This window comes from Crocuta crocuta, unplaced genomic scaffold (assembly GCF_008692635.1).
Source record: "Crocuta crocuta isolate KB4526 unplaced genomic scaffold, BGI_CrCroc_1.0 scaffold213, whole genome shotgun sequence".
Taxonomy (NCBI): Eukaryota; Metazoa; Chordata; class Mammalia; order Carnivora; family Hyaenidae; genus Crocuta; species Crocuta crocuta.
Genome location: NW_027529442.1, coordinates 5,789,734 through 5,804,345, shown reverse-complemented (window position 1 = coordinate 5,804,345; position 14,612 = coordinate 5,789,734). Strand labels below are relative to the sequence as shown.

Here is a 14,612-nt window from a genome sequence, read left to right as displayed (position 1 = left end):
CAGCGGCGTGGTCAGCGCGGCCGTGCAGCCCTACGACGTGGAGATCCGGCGCGGCGAGAACGAGGGCTTCGGCTTCGTCATCGTGTCCTCGGTGAGCAGGCCCGAGGCCGGCACGACCTTCGGTGAGTGTCCCGTCCTTGCCCCGGGGCTTCCCGGGATGCCGGCGAGCGCGGCGCGGTGCGAGCGAAAGGTGGCCAAAAGCTCAGTAACAGAAATGCCGTCATGCTTTTCGCTTCAGGTAACTAAAGGCTTAATTGGGGGTGGAGAGTGTGTTTCGTAGCTTTTCCCCTCCGGAAGGTGGGATATTTTTTTTTTTTCTTTTAATGTTTCAGCGTCCATGCAGAATGTGTGTTCACATGCGCACAGACACCTTCAAGCATAAATGATATTTGCATGAAGCTTGGAGAGCAACCTCAACAGTGGAGAGTGGAGAGGCTTTGTCAGAGAAGGTCCTGAGTAGCAGATCGTTAACAGCAGAAGCCTCGGGGGATGTAAGGGTTTTTAGACTAAGCTTAGGGTTGTGAAAAAATGCCTAGGGAGCAATACAGGTGTAAGGAGAAACAGAATTACGTGAAGTGCCCATTCCACTTTATGTGTCCTTTCTCTACTCTATCCACATCTGAAATTTTTAAATGTTAAATAATATTTTTACCCTGTCTGGTTAAGGATCTCGTTAAGATCTGAGTTAAGAGCCATTGGTCTTCACTGCCCTTGAATTCTAGCAAGACCCATTTCCGTGTCTCATCCGGATATTGGGAGTTTCAGCAGAGCATGGAGAAATGCACTTGTCACCCTCTGAGAAGGTTCGCAGATGGGTGTACTAGCAAAGATAGACAGGACTCACATGAGTCCAGGAACCTAGTAACCTATGAATCTCTTTCTTATTAGGTTATAGAAAAGCACTCCAAAAATGACCCATCGTCTTCATTAGCTAAAGAGTCATGTGTTAATCCCCCATGCACGATTGTTCATTAATAAAGAACAGGATGAGAGATGGGGAAGGGCTGTGTGGGCTTTGAAATAGACTCCGCTCTATCTGCAAAGGACTTGTCCACAAGAGTCTCATGACCAGTGGCCTGGGTCACTGCTGGCCAAAATCAGGCCAGGTGCTCCATCCCCTCAGCTTTCTGATCCAGTAGAACTCCCTTTACCTTCAGTGAGCCTTTGTACGTTGCTTCCTGCGAAAGCCGTTTCCGTCAAGTCTGTTCATTAGGAGTCCGTGAGTCAGTCAGGTCTATGCATGTATGGCTGCAGTAACAAACGCCCGTTACTAACAGTGCTTCTGTGAGCTACATTAATAAAGTTATCGCAGCATGTCATGAACGAATGACCAGAAACCAAGGCGAGGTCTTTTGGGTTTCATTTGTAAATTAATCTGGGGGACTTCTCTGCGTAGTTTAAAAATATTCTTTAAAAAGGCAGAGAGGGGCAAGAATCCCATTGTTTCCTTCAGAGCGACAATTTGATCATCCCCATGCACCCCTTGATGTTCTCAGGATTTTAAAATTCTTGGTTTCACTTTTCTACATCAAAATAGATATGTCAGATGGGAGGGTATGTTATTTAATGAATATTGAATGTCTTCTCACAATTTGGTCTTTGGTTGTTTCCCTCCGGCTCTGACTATAAACGAATGCAACTCTCCCTAATACCTCGCATGAGACTCACGTTTCACACTCTGCAGAGTCCGCCTCCCTGCTGTTTGATGCCTTTCTCATGTGAGTTGTTTGTGGAGATGCACTAAACTTAATGAGGACCTTGAATTTGAGTATGGAATCTCTCCATACCTGCCTGTTGGATTCCAAAAGACTGTTGGCTTCCCTTTTAAAAGCTCTGTGGCCTTGACCTTTTGTGCCCTGATAAAAACTCAGGCAGATATGCTGAAATTCAAAGAAACAAGGATACATTTCCCCCACGTTCTACCCCAAGGTCCAAATTACGACAGAAGAGCCTAGTCCATTTCAGTGTCTCCCATGTCCGTTTTATCATCCTTTCCAAATGGTGACTCAACTGCGTAGCTCGCTTCACAGTCCTCAGAAAGACGAATTCTCAAAATTGGGAACTCTGCATTGAAGACCCTGTGCCAAGGCCTCAAAGTCAGGTTCCCAGCCCTCACTAGAAGTTAGCAGTGCGCGCGGCTGTGACCTGGAGTGCCTCAAAGTGCACAAGAAACCTTCCTCTTCAAATGCACTTTTCCCGGTTTTCATGTTGTAGATGTGCAGTCAGTGATAATGAGAAAGGAAATGATCAAAGGAAAGGGTTGAGGAAGGACTTGAACCTGGCTTTGGATCACTGTCCTTAGCCTGTGTAGGTACCGGGTTTTCATTGTCCTTTGAGGGGATTTTTGTGAGAAAGGTGGAGGATTTCAGCGCTAATGAGCCTTTCGGGTCCTTACCCTGAAAGCGCACACGACAGACTGCGCGAAGGTCATAAAAGGTTGGGTGTTTTTGTTGGCTCATCTCTTGTAATTATGCCTTTTTTCTAAAGCTTTCATCATTCTGGATAGAAGGCAGAAGGATTAAGTGTTTTGTCCATTAGGCATCTTCAGATGGAATTTTTGGTGGTAGCAGACTCTCCTGCCTCCCCAGACACCTAGGAATTATTTTTTTCTAAATGGAGAAAGAACAAAACATTGGCAGAAGCTTAAACAACAGCTGGCAAAAATGAAGTGACATGAACACACAGTGTGTAAAAGCATCCATCCCAGCTCTGGGTCTCACATTTGCAGACCCCAGATAAGCCACCGGCGAGTAATATTTTGGGGCTCTTGAGACTCTTTGAAGTTGGTAATGATGACAAATTTTGCAACTGATTAAAGGAGGAGGGAAGTTGGGGGTTCCCCCTCATTTGGAATCGGGCAGGGGGTGAGGAGCCATCACTACGGGGCCACAGCACCTTCCACAGATGCCCTGAGTACTGCCAATGTTTTGACCATCGGCACAGAGCTCTCCTTTAATAACATTTGCTTAATGCTTTAATTAATTAACACTTAACCTTCTCTTTCCCTTTTCAACCCTTTTTCTCCTCCCTTCACTATATTCCCACATAACTTAAAAAAAAAAAATAAAAACTCACTATCAAAGCAGGCAATGCATGTGTGGCTATGCCTCACAAAATAGGTCGGATTATTGAGGGGAGTCCCGCTGACCGATGCGGCAAGCTGAAAGTGGGAGACCGGATCCTGGCAGTGAATGGATGTTCCATCACCAACAAGTCCCATTCTGACATTGTCAACCTAATCAAGGAAGCAGGAAACACAGTTACCCTCCGCATCATCCCCGGGGATGGTAAAGTATACCTCTTGTGTCTCTCTTTCTCTCTCTCTAGCTCTTTCCATACCTCTCCTTTTCTGTCTCTTGCTTTCTCTCATTAGTATTCATGTAATTGGATAGTGTCGATTTCGAGGCAGCCGTATCCATCCCTAACTGAACATACCTGTCATGAGCCATTGTTACTAGACCTTACCTCCCTCCACCCCCTTTACTTAATCCTCTGCCCCTGGGACCCTGTCTTGTTGCAGATATAAACATTGCAGAAAATCTCAACTTTCCCCATTTTATTTTGGTTTTCATACCCTTGTCCTTAAAATGATAGAGTACTTTGAATACAGTAGTAAAGATCCCCTGATGTTCTCTCTGGAAATGAATAGGGAGTTGAAAAAAATCACTAAAATTTAACTGTGTGAGAGGGTGTCTGACTGGCTCAGTTGATAGAGCATGTGACTCTTGACCTCAGGGTGGTGAGTTCAAGCCCCATATTGGGTGTGAAGCCTATGTAAAATTAAATTAACAAGTGAATAAGACTTTTAAAAATTTAAACTTAACTGGATGATATGGTGACATATAAAACGTACATAATGACAGTTCAGAGCAATACTATTTTTTCCCTCAGGATAAGTGAACATATGAAAGGCTTTTTTTTTTTTTCTTTTAACATTTTTAATGTTTATTTTGAGAGAGAGCATGTGCATTCAAGTGCTCAAGGGAGGAGGGGCAGAGAGAGAGAGTGAGGGAGAGAATCCCAAGCAGGCTCCACGCTCAGTGCCAAGCCTGACAGGGGACTCGATACCTCAGCCGTGAGGTCATGACCTGAGCCAAAATCCAGAGCTGGACACTTAACCGACTAAGCCACCCAGGCACCCCGAAGTGTTTTTTTTAAAATGAGAGATTCTTTGGGTTTGTGCCTTCTTGATTTCTCTCTAATTTTTGCATGTGGATGAAGAAAGAGTACAACCTCTGTTTTTGGTAGGTTATATCTGCATTAAAGTAGGTCTGTTCTTATTTGTTAGTTTGTTTCATAATTTGTCTAAATTCAAATCTGGTTTATTTTACTCCATTGGTGATTCTGCCTCCCCCCCACACCAGGAGACATTTGGCATTATCTGGAATGGGTGCTAAGGGCATTTAGTGGGTAAAGGCCAAGGGTACTTCTAAACATCCTACAGTATACAGGACAGCCCCCTACAATATAAAGCTATATAGCAGAAAATATCAATAGTCATTATTCTTACTTAATAAGCATGAAGTTGATACACTGATGTCACTATGTATAGATTCTTCAGGGAATTTAGTCCTGAATATTGACTTCATTCTCAGCCGACTTTGCTTTTGGGAAGAGAGTGATACTTTTCTCCAATGTTTCAGTGCCTTTATTTTGTTTTGTTTTGTTATATATGTTATTAAATAAAATATATATTCTAAAAGTCAGTATTTCTCAAGAGGCGAAGGTGGTTTATGGAGATAGAGTGATAAAAATTCCCTACGTCACTGATCTGTAAAATAAGAAAATCAGAGATTTTATCTGGAAGTAATTCGCCAAGTGAATTTTTTTTCAGATTTTATTTTTAAGTAATCTCTGCAACCAGCGTGGGGCTCAGACTCACACCCCTGAGACCAAGTGTTACGTGCTCTACAGCTGAGCCAGCCACGTGCCCCCCAAATGCGTATTTTTATAATTGTTAGAAAGTGATCCCTATTAATTTAAAATTCAAGTGTTGTAAACTGTGCTTTTCGGAAGAAAATAAATCCCAAACCAAACAATAAATATTTGAAAATTGTTGGTTCTACGAACAGAGAATTTTCTCTGAAACAAAAATATGCAACACCAAACGTGGAGGAAAAAATAGCTTCTTGATTCCCGGTCTCCTTCATTCAGCCTCAGATGCATGGTTAGTAATTTACCATGTGGTCTGGAGGCCATTTTCCCAGTTCAATTACAGTTTAGGAATGTGATCACAAGTTGATAGAACATAGGTTTCTAATGGAAAGGATGAAGGAAGCCAGAAAAATATAGTGAGAGAGCCAAATGTAGTATATAAATTTAGATATATTGATGTACATGCCCCTGTAGAGATTTTAAAAAACTAATCCAAAAGAACAGGACATGGGCATTGACTTGCTATGTCTATATTGGTCAGTCTTAGTGTGGGAAGGATAATGTCCAAAAAAGGAAGGAAGAAAAGAAAGTACTCCTTGAAGGAAGGCATTTTCAGAGTTTGAAATCAGGAAAGATATAAATATGCAGAAGTACCTTATACAACTGTGCACATACTGGGTGGTGAATAGATTCAGAAAACCTGGCCACCAAGAAATATAGTTCAAGATGAATTATCCAGTAGCAGTTGCCAATAAAAAGACATTTTCTTAAAAAACCTCAGTACGTAAAAAAGACAAAATTCAGATAGACACATCCCACACTCTCTTGGTTAGGAGAAAGTAAACAATAAAAACAGGAAGGGGGACAAAACAGAAGAGACTCTTAAATATGGAGAATAAAGGGTTGCTAGAGAGGTTGTGGAAGGGGGGATGGGCTAAATGAGCGAGGGGCAGTAAGGAATCTACTCCTGAAATCATCATCACACTATATGCTAACTTGGATGTAAATTAAAAAGTAAATAAATTTAAAACTAATAAAAACATCAGAATTGTGAATATCAAAAAAAGCTCATACAGTGTAGTTGAGGACTGATTTGTGCTGCCCAGGGTGTGATTTGATCCCAAACTATTGCAGCAACTCAATGCCATGATAATAAAACCCTTCACCAATTATTTTGTAAATTTCAGAGGCCAGGTAGAGGAAATCAGGTCTCACAGAGGATGGATTTGTGATCTTCTTCTCTTTAATGAGGCCAAAAATTACCATCTTAGAAGTTCAAATTGAAGCAGGGGAGTTGGATTTCTGGAGAGATAGTGGAGCAACCCAACATCCAGAAGATGCAAATCCAGGAAAAGTTTGCAAACACCTGGAAGACACAGTGACCAGGTTTGATGACGAGAAAGAAGGACATGACAGGTCCACTTCCTCTCTGGGAAAGTGTGTTGGACATGCTAGACTAGGGTAAAAGAGAGTGTGTGCTAGGGACTGATGCACTCCTTCACACCTTTCACACTAATGCTTAATTCATCAAATAGCCCAAAGACAGTTTGTGTTATGGTCCTCACAAGGAGACCGAAGTTCTTAGAAACCCATTTTCTCCAGAGTACTGTTGTCAGAAACCTGAGGAAGCACTTGAAGAAGGTGAGAAGATGTACTCTCTTTTAGACAGTCCTTGGAACCCACTCAGAATCCACTTCTTCCCCTAGTTCCTGTGCCTGATTGTTTTTCTTGTCATCGTTCACTTCGTACTTTCTCCAACTCACTTATGTCAATCTGTACTTTCCCTCACTCTGCTTCTCACATTTCTCTGTCCTCACCCTTCCCCCACCGGCTCCCTCTAACAAGGTCTCAGAAATATGACTCTCCTCTGTTTGGTTTATCATGTTCCTAGGAGGCCTGCCTTCACAGATCTTGGACAGGCCCCCACTGGGGGGTCCTCACCATCTCTGCTCTTACTATCTTTGGGATCAGCATGGGAGGTGCAGTGGGTGTGGAACTTTTTCTCCTATGAAGTGGGGAAGTGATAGTAAATGTGTAAGGACTGCCCAGAAAGGCCCAGAGAATAGCTGAACACACTGAATCTGAACTTGAAATTTGACAAGTCAAACCACACATGCTTCCTTCCACTTGTCTTCTATAGAAATACTCTGTGAAAACTGGGTGGGAATGAGACTTTAATCAGGGCAGACTCTGGCTGAGTCAGACTAACACAGGACCATCAGTTTGAATCAAGTTCAAGATAAAGAAAATATGTAAAGGCTTAAAAATATATTACTGATATTAGGGTCGCAAGTTTGTACTTCAGATCACTCTGATTCAAAGTATTTATATATACAGAAGGTAAAGTATGGCAACCCAGACATTGCGATTTCCTTGGCAAAGGCATAGAATGGTATAAATATCTTAATAGAGGGCTCTGTGGCTAGGATAGCCAGTCAGAGGAGAGGGCAAAAGGAACAGGGTTTCAACCAGACACGTTTTGTAAGTCTCCCGAAACTTCAAATATTTATGGGATTCAAATTTTCAGACGCTTCCTTTAGATACTTATTACATCTGTTTTTATGCATTAAAATATTTATGAAAGGAACAATCGTATCCCTTTGTTGATTTGTTTGGCTTTGTAATGTGGATTCCGTAAGGGAGGCTAACGATATTAACGTGGGGACCGGGCTGGAATTGTAATCACTTGTCACAGAGACATATTGAAACCCAAGATAGAAGATCCTGTCAAAAGTTAGTGCCCTGATTTAACACAACACCGTGACAGCGCCTTGAGAGCTAGGGTATGCTTTGCTTGAGACATGATTGCCATGGAAAGTGTAGGCATATCCATTGTCATTCCTCTGGGAGACTGAAGTAGGTGTAAACACTGTTTAATAAAGGATGTAGGATACTTGCCGGAATTTATCATAAAAATAGCCAATCTGTCCATCTGCCTTTCAGTTTTAAAAGTCACATACATTGACATCCCTTCCTAATACTGTGCTGGCATGTGCTTTTTTGTCAGGCCCTCGTTATACGGGGCAAATATTGCTTTGGAGTGGAGCTATAGATTTGTGATAATGGGCCTCATCTCTGTAATTTACAAAACTTGAGAGAATTTCAGCACAAACTCTTGGTTTAATTCTAGATGAAGACTTAAAAGTTTAATTAAATGAGTGTAACTCTTGATATTTAAGAAGCATTTTGAAAATCCAGAGCATGCTAAAAATTATTTCAGTGCTCAGAGGATGGCCCTAAAAGCCAGACTCAAAGCAGGATATTTTACATTTTAATTAACCTGTGATAGTTGGTGGTATTTATGCAATAAAATAAAGGTGCTTACCAATTAGATACGATTTCCTTGATGCCAACAATTGGTATCAACAGTTATGTGTTGATACCAACACATAATTCCTTTATACATGAAAATAAGACTCTCTGGATGACTTTGGACGTTGTACCTGCCTTTCCTGAGCCTCAGTGTTTCCATCTGTAAAGTGGGGTACTAATTGAACCTATTTCATTGAGTACTAAGAATAAAATGGGGTAGTGCAAGCAGAAATGGACTTAGCACGGTCTTTGGCACATCGTAAATGATGAAGAAATGGTGGTGGTTCATAGATTTAAGAAACCTAGCAATCGGAAGAAATTCCCCTAGCTCAAATAAGCATTTGCATATAAATGTTAATTTTTTAAATGCTTAAAGTTAATCTTCAACTCAAAACAGATTTGCATATAAATATGCAGAAAATAGCAAATGAAGGATAGGAGGAAGATTAATAAAAGAATTCTATTTATATGTGTTTTGAGTGATTATCTGTCATCTCCTCAAATCATGAAAGCAGCAAGGAAAAAAAAAAAACATTTCAGAACGGGATCTGATCTGCTTAGAAAAACCCCAGCTACGAAAAACACAAGAACTCGAAAGGGAAGTCCTGCACAGTTCAGTAATTATAATCATTTTAATTACAAGGAAATGTTCTTTTTGGTATCTTGATTATGATTTCCCCGTGGCCCGAACAATCTTGAGATTTCCCAGAGAGTTTCCATAAAATTAATTACAATGCGATGAGCAATATAAAGTTGTTTTAAAGGACCAATACATGTGTTGATGAAATTTCTGGGGCATCCTGTTGACAGGCAGTACAGTTTCTTAGCCCATTGTTCTCACACAATGGCCATACTTGATGGCGTATCATGTAGATTTATCACCTGGGTTATGCCAGTTAACTGCACTCATAAAAATGTACCGATAAGGTGCTTTTAATATTGCGATAACAGTAATAAATACATGCCCCCAATCAAAAATACGGGAATCGTCTTTTGTATGGTTTTTATGTGCCACGCCCTATCCCCAGCATTTTCCTCTCATTAATCTTTGCACTAATTTCTGAGATACTTCTGTTACAGTGCATGTACAGAAGAGAAAACTGAAGCACAGGAAGTCTAAGTGACTTTGCGTAAGTCCCAGCTGGTAAATTGCAGAGCTGGGGGTGCACGCGGCCAAACAGTCTGAGTCTGGAATCTGACCTCCTAACCATTTTGCTAAGTTGCCTCCCATTAAGCCTGAGAAACACCACCTCCCAGTCCAAGGGGATTGCAAGGCGTATAGGCTTAGTAAAGCCTCTGAGGATGCTCAGAGAACAAAGCACAGATGCACACAAAAACCTCGCCCTCTGTTCCACCCATTATTTCTTACCCTTCAATGACAGGCTCCTTTCCCTCAGAATCTGTAGAAACAGTGGTTAAAACGGACTATGGGTAACTTGTCCTAAAACATGAATTGGATTCACATCACAGTTTACTTGATCTAGTTACATTTTCATATTAATCTTGTGCCTTAACTATGGGAACCACGGGCTCTATGGCTGAAATATGTACTGTTAATTCAACTTTCTCATTTTACAGAGAGTTTAACTTACGTTCCCACAGTCACAAGTGAAAAAAGCAGAGGTGGTAGCTAGGGTCATAAGCAGAGTAAAGGTATTGACTGTTTACTCTATGTCAGGTCCTATACTAAGCTTTTCAAATACTTTTATCAAAGAGAAGGGCATTCTGTCATCACCCCCCTTCTATCAGATGAGCAAAATAAGGCAAACGGCTAATGAGTGGGGAAAGGGGGATTGGATCTCAAGCCCGTGACTTTAAAACTATGTGTATCCAGACCCAAGCTGATTAATATCCTTAGGAAGTTAAAATGGAGGATAGACCACAGTCATTGGGATTTCTGGGAGGTACTGTCCCTCAGGACTGCAGTGGGGGGATCGATTCCAGGTGTCCCAGGTGGGAACACTTAACACAATTTCCCATAGAAAACTTTGCTACACATGACGGGCAGGGATATGTATTCTGAAAGCATTAGGATGCCTACTATGAAGATAGGACTCCTAGAAACTTGTAGACTGTATATTGCACACGATGAATTAAATAGGCATTCATAGCCTGATCTTAGGCTAATTCGTAGCCTAACCACCACATGTCATATTTTCTTGATGAGAAAATTGACGCCAGGTTCTAAATAGTCAAACTAAAATTAAATACTAAGAGTACAACTTGCTCATAGCTGCTTGCTCTCTGCCTTGATCGTAACGGAGAAATAATTAGTAAAAGAATATATAATCATCACTAGATAAGTGATTACATTTTAACGTTTGCATGTTGGTGTGCAGTCTGTAGGGCATGCTTCTGAGCGTTTTCAAATTCTGGATCTCCACACTTCTAGAGATTAATAAAGTTGCTTGTGAATGTGGTTAGTGGAGAAGAAAGTCAATTTACCTAAGAATATCATTACATTCATTACGTTAGGGTGGCTTCATGATTTATACAACTTATATTTACAAACTCTGGCTCTAACCAGTGCAGGTTTTAAAATTAATTTTTCATCAGTAATTCTAGATGAGTTCTGTGTAGAAGTCTACATTACATTTTCAGTTGTGCTTCATTAAAAGCACTGGGGAAGAAGGTAGATGTGTGTGTGTGTGTGTGTCCGTGTAGTTAACAAGGTGTTAGCACACTTCTGATTGTAATATTCGCATGAGGAAATCAAGCGGACTCTACTAAATATTGCTGATAAATTGCAGGAAACATTAATAGAGACCTTTATTATTAGCCTGTCAGATTCCCGGGAAGTCACACTGCCGGCGTGCTGCAGTGTTTTGATGCGACTGCCATTGTTAAGTGTCAGGGAGGGAGAGACACTTCCCCTGGTTCCATTTTTAGGGAAGCATTTTCTGGGGCCAACTCTTCAGTTCATTTGCGGGGATCTGGGTTGGGAGGAGGGTAATGGGGGCATACGTGGCTCACATCGTAGATCTTAGAATGGGTCTTAAAACTCTTCTCTCGGAATTCGAGTCAGAGCTGTTTCAAACAGTGACAGGAAGACCAGACTTGTCATTCAGATGTGGGACTTCTGCATACCTCTCAGTTGGGATGATCTCTTCTCAGGGGCCCTCATTCTGTTCCGCTCTGTCTCTCCCGGCAGAGTCCTCAAATGCCACTTTGCTGACCAACGCAGAGAAGATTGCCACCATCACGACCACGCACGCCCCTTCTCAGCAAGGGGCCCAGGACACCAGGTCAGGCATCACGTTGGTTGCTTTTGTTAGTTTTAAGGGAAGAAAACTAACTCCTGGCCTCATCCTTGACTTTTTTGTTAAGAACAGCCAACTTATCCTTGATTTTTTTTTTTTCCTTTTCTTCAGTTTCCCCGTGGTTTGCTTTTACATTTATTTCTCTCCCTTTGGCAGGAATACCACCAAACCAAAGCCGGAATCGCAGTTTGAGTTCAAAGCACCCCAGGCAACACAGGTGAGGGACATTCTTCTTGTTTTCTCTGTTTGCTTAGCACATTGCCTTCCAACTTCCTGAAGCTATTTTTATGAGATATCTTTTATAAGGTCCCCCCAATTAAAATAAATAACCCTTTGTGAGAGGACGTACTAAATATGAGCTCACATCTAGCTGTCTAAGAAACGACATTTTATATTACTACCTTGGAAAGGTATTCATTCCTAGATATCCTTTTCTAGGCGGAGAAAAACAAACAAAATAAAAACCTACACTTGTCTCAAGGACTGACCATCAGAGAAAGAGCAAAACTGCGAATCTCCTCTCTTGGTATTGGTAACTGCATTTATGCCAAGAAGTGTCTTTGTTAAGGTGTTTCCCAGACTTGGGAATTTCACGTGAGCCCGGCAGAGCTCACTACCTGTCCCCCAGTGTGGTAAGACAGGATGCACTAACATGCAGGTGAAGGAAGTCTGGGGGAGACTGGGAACTGGAACGTTAAATGCGTTCATTTTTACCGGCCTTCTCAGAGCCTTTGGTATTCCATTCATGCTTCTCCTCAGTCTGGCCGGGAAGCATTCCCCAGAGAGAAGGAGGTCGCTGTAGGCTTCCTAGTCCTAACACTGCTGCCGTTTTCCAGGCACGCTGCAGGGAGGCTGACCATTCAGTCCTGTGCAGAATGGTAGCCTGTAATGGATTTTCCCACCATAAATACGTTCTGTGGCCTCACTGATGAAATTCCAAGACCTGCGTGTTGGTATGCAGTCTGCGGGCACACTCTTAAATGTCTTCAAATCCTGCATCTCCAAACATGTAACATGAATGAATATTAACAGTTGAGAATCACCAAAAGAGGGATAGAGACGGTGCCTTTTTGTCAAATCACAATTTCAGAGAATATGTGGGAAGAGATGGGAAGAAGAAATATGTGTGGATAGACGTTCTCCCCTGAATAATTGCATTTCATTTTTTTTTAAATAGGAGCAAGATTTTTACACTGTGGAACTAGAGAGAGGAGCCAAGGGATTTGGCTTCAGTCTTCGAGGAGGCCGAGAATATAACATGGACCTGTATGTTCTGCGCTTAGCAGAGGACGGTCCAGCAGAAAGGTGTGGAAAGATGAGGGTAAGTGGGAAGAGGAGTCTGGACAAATAAGTCATCTGCAGCGCCTTTTTGACACGATGGCTAGAACCTTCTTGTTCCTGAGAACCACACTTCATACTGCTTTCAGAACACTGTGAATGCTTGACTCCCACCCGAGCGTAAATTTCTCCCTAGAGCATAGATGATGGTAACTGCTGAAGTTAGGTGAGCGCTTCTGATTCTTCAGGGTGGAATGAAGAATTGGAATTATTTGCAAACTTACTGAAGTACATACTGTCTCAGGCTTGTGTCCATAGTCCTTAATCTCCGATGGTGGGCACGTCCCTTCACAGCAAATCCTAGGTATCCCAGGATGCTTAGAGGGCAGGAAGCCCAGGTGGTCTTGTAAGCTCTGGGTGGCGCGCTCCATCCAGTCACCTGCTAGTTACCAGGTGTCTTACCCTAGCCTCGGGAGCGGTCACCTCTGCCTCAGGAAAGGCCCCGCATCTCCGTGGCGAGAATATTCACAGTTGCTCCGTAGTAGTCAGAGCTGAACATTGTAAGTATACACATGCCAAAGGATCACTCTCTTCTTTCCAGAAATCTAATATCTGTTACTGTGTATGCATGTACCTTCCTGGGGGGATTGGATGGTTTAAAAAAAATTATCTCTATGGATAAGTGACTAGATTGAAGCGTATGCATAGGGAGCAGTTTGCTACAAATGAAGGGAAATCAAGAATGTCAGGTCAGGAAAGGAATAAAGTGCATGAAATTGGTCCAGAGCAGAAAGAGGGAAAAAAGTGACCAAACATAGGGCACTTAATATTTGTGTATAAGGCATAATCTTGCTTTTTGAATTTCTTCACATTGAATTCTAATGAACATTTTTAAAATGTCTATTTATTCTTGAGAGAGGGAGACAGACAGAGATGGAGAATCCTAAGCAGGCTCTGCTCTGTCAGCATGGAACCCACCATGGGGCTCAAACTCCCCAGCTGTGAGATCATGAGCTGAGCTGAAATCAAGAGTCAGATGCTTAACCAACTGAGCCACTTAGATGCCCCTTTAAACGTNTGTGAGATCATGAGCTGAGCTGAAATCAAGAGTCAGATGCTTAACCAACTGAGCCACTCAGATGCCCCTTTAAGCGTTTTTTTTTTTCTTTAGATTGAGAAAGTAGACCAGGCATATGGCTGTAAAAAATTAGACAGTGAAAAACAGCACATAGTAAAAATATAGGTTCCAGTGTCAAACTATATTACAGTTGCTTGCGTATTCTTTTTCTATGCATATCCATGCACAATTTGTACATATACAAAGGAATATATACATTGTGTATTTTCCTTTTGTTTAAGTTTCACACCCACGGGTTATGCTTTTCCATGTCTTTGCTTACTTCAAAAAAGTTTCTGATTGAATGAAATCTCATTATCATGGTATTTTGTTTAATGCTATATATTCGTAAGACACATTTACAGGTACTGACCAATTTGGTCCTCACACATTAGTAGGAATGAGTTGTTAACATCCCCTTCTACAGATATGAAATTGAGTTCCAGGATGTCAAAGGATTTGAGCAACATCTGGTAGCTAACAAGTGATAGGACTCAAATTCAAGACCTGAAGCTCCAAAGCCAGTGCTTTTCTTCTTCTGCCTTCTGGAAGATAAGTTCCATGAGAACGAGGAGGATCTTGCCTGTCTTGTTCACTGCTTTATCTCCAGTGAGCATGGCTGTGTCCTCATCAGAAAGCTCACTGGGGGAAGCAGTTACTTCTAAGCTCACCACAGCTTAGCTGGCAGGATTCAGTGTCCCTTGGGCTGTCGGCCCTCGCTCTCCTTCATGTCTTTATGTCAGACTCTATAAGGTAGCTCACCACATTAA

The 14,612-nt window shown here is 41.9% G+C and overlaps 1 protein-coding gene across 1 annotated transcript in view; it reads left to right on the top strand.

Annotated features, from left to right (window-relative positions):
• The window catches only part of MAGI1 (membrane associated guanylate kinase, WW and PDZ domain containing 1), a 253,203-nt gene that overhangs the window by 229,884 nt on the left and 8,707 nt on the right, over nucleotides 1–14,612 (top strand). Inside the window, 5 exon segments of the mRNA XM_077760232.1 lie at nucleotides 1–122; nucleotides 3,120–3,287; nucleotides 11,339–11,432; nucleotides 11,604–11,664; nucleotides 12,625–12,768. The exon segment at nucleotides 1–122 is cut by the window's left edge and continues 2 nt beyond it. Of these exon segments, the coding sequence (XP_077616358.1) occupies nucleotides 1–122; nucleotides 3,120–3,287; nucleotides 11,339–11,432; nucleotides 11,604–11,664; nucleotides 12,625–12,768 (589 nt within the window).